This window comes from Leptinotarsa decemlineata, unplaced genomic scaffold, assembly GCF_025532065.1.
Source record: "Leptinotarsa decemlineata unplaced genomic scaffold, Ldec_3_MD MMD2_P_RNA_scaffold_2, whole genome shotgun sequence".
NCBI classification, from domain to species: domain Eukaryota; kingdom Metazoa; phylum Arthropoda; class Insecta; order Coleoptera; family Chrysomelidae; genus Leptinotarsa; species Leptinotarsa decemlineata.
Genome location: NW_027412529.1, coordinates 23,615,320 through 23,622,440, shown reverse-complemented (window position 1 = coordinate 23,622,440; position 7,121 = coordinate 23,615,320). Strand labels below are relative to the sequence as shown.

Sequence of the window (7,121 nt, the reverse complement as noted above, 5' to 3'; positions counted from 1 at the left end):
TTGTCAACAAGAGTTTCTCTTTGGACAATAAATTATTATGGATTAGAAAATGAATATCTAAAAAATTATTTCTATTCGGTATAACTTCATCTTTAATTTTATTTACAGGACTTTCAAAATTTACAACCTTGTGAATTATTAAACTATAATATTTAAGTATGTTTGGTTTATGAATTCATAATTACTTCAAATATTCCATTTAATATCAGGTAAATATCTGGTTTGCCTACATCAGGAGCTTTTGAATTTTTATTTTGTTTGTACTCACATAAAATGATGAACAGAACACGATTCTGTTCAGCAGCTCTGACAAAATAGGCTTTGTACCAATACAAGATTGAAGCAAGGAGGAAAAAAGTGTAGGGTGGTGAAAAAAAATATGTAAAAGTATCCCAATCGTTTTTTACGCAAAAAGAAAGTTAATCTTTAAACCTTTAAAAAAACCGTGATTTCCAAACGAAAGGAAGGCTACTTTTTGACTTTTACATAAGTAGAAACAAAATTTTTTCTTTGGCTAAATTAGTGCAAGATCATTTGCAAATGAATAATGAATAGAAAATCGAATACAAAAGTGAACTTCATCACTTTTACAATTATTGATTATTACATACTTTGAAAATCTTTTCAAATATCTTTTTAAACTTTTATAGTGATGGAAAACTTTAAACCAACAACAAATTTTAAGCAGTATATTAGTTCAAGCTGGTATAATTTATGCTTTATGTTTTACTTGAATACCCTGTTGCAATTTAGAATGACTTTTAACACTAGTATCACTACTCGAGTCACTACTACTACTTGTTTCACTATCACTGGTGCTCGAATCACTTGAGTCACTGGTAGAAGAGTCCGAGTCTGTACTATCACTGTCTGAACTTCTACTTTCCAGAGCTTTGTGTTTCAATTTTGGCGTGGATATGACTATATCTTTACCTTCTTCTTTCGCTTTTAACCTTTTCTTAAGCTGTTGACTTCTAGAAGATCGATGTACATATTTTCTTTTGCCAGTACATTCGTATGACCAATGGCCATATTCAAGACATTTTTGACATCGAACTCCTTGAGGAGGATAGACATTAGTTTTTCTGAAATTGTATTTTTGTTACACACTAAATTTCAATATTATTCCAAAAAACTTACTTTTTACCATAATAGGCCTTTGTTGACGATCCCAAAGTCATTTCGTTTCTGTTTGGGCACAGTGGCACAAAATATTGTTTATTTTTCAATAGCTGTGGTTTGGCTCGTTTAGTAATGTAGGATCACAGCATATGTAACAATTCTTCTTCTTCTTCTTCTTTTCGATTCAGTGGCCTCAGCAACTAAGGCGATCCGGCCAGTTGGTAACGAACGTTGTTGTTAAGTCCAAATGTGGCCACACTTAAGTGGACCTGGGGCGAACTATGCTGTGATAGGAAGGATATAGACACTATAGCCACAAGCATAAATTACATAAATCTGTGGCACAGAATACCATACGGTAGAGTAGAGATACTCATCTGACGGCACATAGACACAGCATAGGTAATAGATATATTGAGGGTTCAAGTTTCTTTACCTATATTCTGTGTCTCCCTCTCCCTCTCTTTGTGTTATGTTGAGGCCAGTTCTTCTCATGTTACATGCCATTCGTGCCCACAGCACGACTCGTATACCAAAATATAGATGTTATATGATCAAAACACTTAATTTTTTCATCAAACACAGTAAAATTCAAGGTTTGTCAACTACAACATAACATGATCGTTACATCACTTTCAAATTGTAAGTAGTAAATGACTACGTTAGAGAAAACGGTCAAGGTCAAATTTCTTGGGTGGCAAATTACGTCGTCACGACGGCTATTCTGATTCGCATACAAAATTTGAATAACTAAATTTTCATGTCTCCTCTAACATTCAAATACCCAAAATTGCTTTTTCGTGAAATGAAATGTTTTAGAAAGATGATCTTCTGGCACGGTGTCATCGTCTATTAGTTGAGATATTGAGAATACCCAATAGTATCATTGTTGGAGAAGAACTATGCTAAAGGTCTGCAGGTCAGCAATAAGTTATTCTGAGTATCTAGGGCCTATTACTTTGTAGGGCGGTAGAAATTTCACAAGCCGAGCCTCCCAGAGAAATAAATCTACCAGAATAATTTTTTTACGAAAAAACTTCGCCTATCAGGTATAAATAATCACGTTTCTCATAAAATAAAAACATTGCAAGTTGGTCTCCCAGGGAATAATCTCGACCAGATTGATTATTTTCGACATTAAAACCAACCTCCGTCTATCGGATATGAACTCCCACTATTCAGGTAAATAAATCAAATTTCTTATAAAACTGAAAATGAACCTTGCAGCTTGACGGAGAATGATTTCAGCCAAATTATTCAATTCCAACCATACATTCTTTGGGTATGAAAAATTTCTCATTTCTAATAAAATTAAAAATGCAGGTCTGGCGTTCCATAGAAGCAACTTGATCAGATTAATCATTTCCGACAGAAAAAACGTCAACCGCCACCCATCAGGTAGAAATAAACAATTTCTCATAAAACTAAAAAAGCTTGAATATCGGCAAAAAAAATTCAACCACCACCCTTCAAGTGAAAAATGATTTTATGTTTCTCATAAAATTGAAGATAAACCTCGCAGGTCTGTAGACATTCTTGGAGACCTGCCAGAGAAAAAAGTGGAGTAATCAATCATCTCCGACATTCTCAGGGTACCTATGGAAAAAATTCACATTTCTCATATTACGTAAAATAAACATTCCAGGTCGGGCGATGGGTCGGGCCTATCCTCTGCCTCTGGACACAGAATACTCTCTGGGACTATTACTTTGGAATCCATGAAATAATTTACACTTGCCTCCGACCATGTGATTTAAAATATTATTAAGGGTTTTACCACACAATGGATATTATTGTGAATATCAGTGGTACAGTGCATAGTGGCATGTTGTTTTTTAAATTTGTCTTTTATTATGTAAAAAAATTGTGTAGAATTTGAATTCATATCACATGTTCATCATTTATATGATGAATCGAAATATTCGGGTGGGTTATTAAAAAATTAATGATGAAGAAAAATGAACATGGATAAATTTTAGAAATGCAACAGTGCAATTTGTAAGGAAAAACAAATTGTGAAGTGGAAATTAATTGATGAATGAGATAAACAATAAGTGAAATGTCGATAATATGCAAATAAAAATAAAAAATGAAATGTGCAAAGAAAAAAATAATGAAAAATGACCAAATCGAAAGACTTGTATTGCTTGCTACCGAAATGATATAGTGAATTTTTTGTAATTGAGTTAGATAAAACCGTGAACTTATTACATGGAAAAGTGTATTCTGAACATAATCACATAACAACTATGTTTTCAAAATAACTAATAACAAATGAGAAAAACAATTTCCTCTTTTTTTATGTCTGTTGCTTTCCTCTAGGGTATATTTGTATTTGGCCAATTTCGTGGGGAGCCATCGACATAAAGGTTATGTCGGTGTGGGGAGCGCAGCAGCTTGCTCGAGGCAATTCTGCTACCCCTTAGTTTTTTTACTCATGAAAAACATTTACAAAAAGAAGACTCTAAATTTTGACAGCAACTTCTAGCTATCTTCCTTAGGGCCAGTTGTATAGGTCTCGTTTATAGTTTAGTTTAAACTTGGGTTTAAGCTTATATTTGAACTTAGGTTTAAACCGATAAACTGCTAAAATATCTTTTGTATATCTTTCAGTTAAAGACTCGTAGACACAACATTGACAAGTGAATTGAAATTGACCTGCCGTCGTACATTGACGTAAATGTCATATGCAATTTGCTTCATAAGTTCATAATCTGACTCTAATAAAATTTAAATTGAAAATATAATAAAAAGAAATTCTGTAATTTATCAGTTTTTCATTATCACAGTGTTTGATATATCAGCCCCTTTTATGCTAGGCTCTAGAGAGTTACATCTTCTCTAACAAATTTTGTATATCGCAAATTTTTTAAACACATCTTCAAGTTTTATTATTGAAGGGTTTTTGAATTACATTCACCTGATATGAATATCAGTTTGAGAAACTGATAATTTGTGAAAATATCGGCAATAGAAGCCAAAACAAAGTATGCTTTACATTACCAGAGTTGAAATAAAAATTATCATACCAGAAAGCGTTTTTTTTATTATATTAGTAAATAGAGAGCTGCGATCACATTTAATTCAACAAATTCACACAATAATTATCTATCAAGTTTTGTCTGGTGAAATGTCCATTTTCTTGAATTAGTTCTTCATTAATGTCTTCCACATCTGCTTCTTGTTCAATAGGATTGTTGTCTTGTGGGTCGGGATCATTCTGGCTAAGAGCAATATTATGTAATACACGTAGATACTATAATGGCTAAAGTGGTGTTCAATAACCCCCTCATTTATAGTCTCAAAACTTGAAATCTTCTTTTCCATACTCAATATTGTTGCTCTACAACATTACGGGTTCTTATTTGGGATTCATTATAAAGATTTTCAGCAGCAGTGTTTGGATTTGCTACTGGAATCATTACATGGTTATCCAGGGTATAGCCTGAATCATCTACAATGAAACTATTTCCATACATCCCACCGTTGAGCTGAGCCTTCAATCAGCTATTACTGTAAATGAGTCTATTATTAACTGATCCTGACCAGCGAGCCACTATATTCCTTATGTATAATCACTTGGAATCACTTGAAAAAGCTAACATTTTAGCGAAACATGTTGTGATATATTTTTTTAATAAAGTTTGTGGAGATCAAATCGTCAGGTGTAGTTTTTGAAAATCCTTATGTTTAAGTTAGCATCAGACACAGTGTGAACATTGATTGAAAATTAGCATTTCCCGTTATGAAAGTTTTCAGCATTTTCTCTACCTGAAAAAAAATTTCATTCAATTGACCAGTTTCTGTTTTTAGAGACTATGGAGTTGTATTCACGAACACACATCTCAGGAATTAAGATTGAATCCTAATATGGGTGCAGTCCACAGCACCAATAACTTTAGGAAAATTGGCTATATTCTGGAAGTCTGTTTGGGTTTCCTCTAGTTCCTCATTCGTCATAGGCATCCTAATATACATAGGTGACAATCTCGCTATTTCCCTTGATACATCACGAACAACATGTGATGCTGTGCTAGTGTCAATTCCTCCAAAGTCTGCCGCTACATTGAGCATGATGCCTGTAACATAAAACCTTAATGCTACCAGAATTTGTGCCAATGGAGTAAGAGTATGATTCCTAAAATGAAATAATACAATGGGCTCACTTAAAGATAATGTATCATTATTAGTCATTGTTGTAATTCAAAAGAAATACTCACTGTGGCGTATTCCTATGCAAATTTAGGCCAATTTCTTGAATTAATACCCCCACAGATGCTTTCGACATCCTGAACCTATTGATAAACTCCTGGTCTATCCAAATGTCCATGGTGTCGATTCGCGATAGAAAAAGTCACGATCTTCTTGGGTTTTCCACAATAACATCTATCTCATCTTCCTCTTCAAATAAAACATCTTCAATTATTTCGAATATGTCCATAAAGAAAACATGAAAATATCTGGACGCGTCAAATATTTATAGGTTATAATACACATAAAGTAACCACAAATAATTGACATATCAGTATTCAATCCGAACATGTGTTTAGTGTTTAACCGACGCTTGTAGTTTAACTGCCCCTCCATCCATCCGTTGACAGTTAAACTCCGAATGGCAGTCACAAACACCTATACAACGAACTTTATTCGTTAAACCAAAGTTTAACTAAGACTTGTGGTTTATACTGAACCTATACAAGTGGGCCTTAACATATTGAACATACTCGAGAGTACCATCTACTTTTTGCCTGGAAGTGTTTGTGTGGTAATATAAAACCTTGTGAGTTGTGAGTATACTCACATGATGTCGAGAATTGAGAGACCCTGGTTGTACAGAAATTCTACTTTTTTAATAAAATCCAATATATGATAAAATAATCAAGTAGGCCATTTTATAGGTTTCGTTCAAAAAAATTTTTTGGATTAACCTCTGACGTAAACGATAGATAGAACAGTAGTTAAACTTTAGATCGGGTTGGCATGCGTATTCTGCAAGGAAATAATAATAATAATAATGTCAGAGTCTCTGACATGGAAAATATTGTTGTAGGTGAAGGAAATTTCACCAAATGTATGTATGTTTTTACGTTTAGTGGTCGAAAGGACCATGCGAATTTGTTGAAATTTTTTAAAAAAAAAAAAAATCCAATATGTTGTTATGATTGAGGTATAAAAGTTTCATTACCCAAAAAGTTTCATCGAGCACTTAAGGATCATTATTGAGTTGATGTGTGGAAATAAGTGTTAGGAATCACACGTTAAAAGGTAAGACCTCGTTAATCCTTAGCTCGCACAAGTTTCGACTTCTGAGGGTTGTCGTTCGTAGGGGTGCGACAGCTGGTTAACGGAAAAACAGATTTTTAAACAGAAGTATAAATTCAAAATATTCGAATAATTTCTGTCAGTGTTTTGGTGATTGGACTGTGTTCAATTCTTTTTCCCAGTGTATTTTCCATTAGTGAGGTATTATGATTCATGATCTTGTTGATATATGGGATGATGTTGCTGAACCGAATTGAGCATATACTGGAACGACCAACGAATCAATTGAGTGTACATTATCACAACTCGAAATTACGTTAATGTTAATTTCTTTTTGGAATCACAGCTGGAGTTCTGGCACCCAGTTGTAAATAATGAGATTTTATGCGTGCGGAAGTTATATAGGTTATATAGGTTATATTGGTCGAATCTGATCTTAGTGGCATTCATAAATCAACCGCATTTCTTGTCATGAAAAGAGTATTTAAAGCAATAACTTGTTCAATTTATATATCAAGATGCCAGAATATGATGAAGTATTGAGAGTAACACATAATTTTTTTGAAATTCTCAGTTTTCCAGATGTGATTGCAATAATGATCCTCATATAAGGATCGAGTCTCCAGGTATATATAAATATACAAATCCAACTCACCAAACATGTTTCAGGTAATGTTCTATGAAAATAATTCATAAGCAGTGGTTTTTTTATGATTTTGATGCATGTGTGCTTGTCA

At 33.4% G+C, this 7,121-nt stretch overlaps 1 protein-coding gene across 1 annotated transcript; it reads right to left on the bottom strand.

The window, feature by feature from the left end:
* Nucleotides 1-675: 675 nt before the first annotated feature.
* On the bottom strand, nt 676-1,304 carry LOC111507436 (uncharacterized). The gene is made up of 2 exons (XM_023162729.2): nt 1,141-1,304; nt 676-1,085 (listed from the first exon to the last, which is right to left on the bottom strand). Exons 1-2 carry the CDS (start codon nt 1,179-1,181, stop codon nt 713-715), a joined length of 414 nt encoding a protein of 137 aa, XP_023018497.1. The 5' UTR covers nt 1,182-1,304; the 3' UTR covers nt 676-712.
* Between the last annotated feature and the right edge of the window lie 5,817 nt (nt 1,305-7,121).

Coding starts and splice junctions, on each gene's coding strand:
- LOC111507436 (XM_023162729.2), bottom strand. CDS start 1,181: ATGACTTTGGGATCGTCAACAAAGGCCTATTATGGTAAAAA. Junction 1,086..1,140: donor AAGGCCTATTATGGTAAAAA/GTAAGTTTTTTG, acceptor ATACAATTTCAG/AAAAACTAATGTCTATCCTC.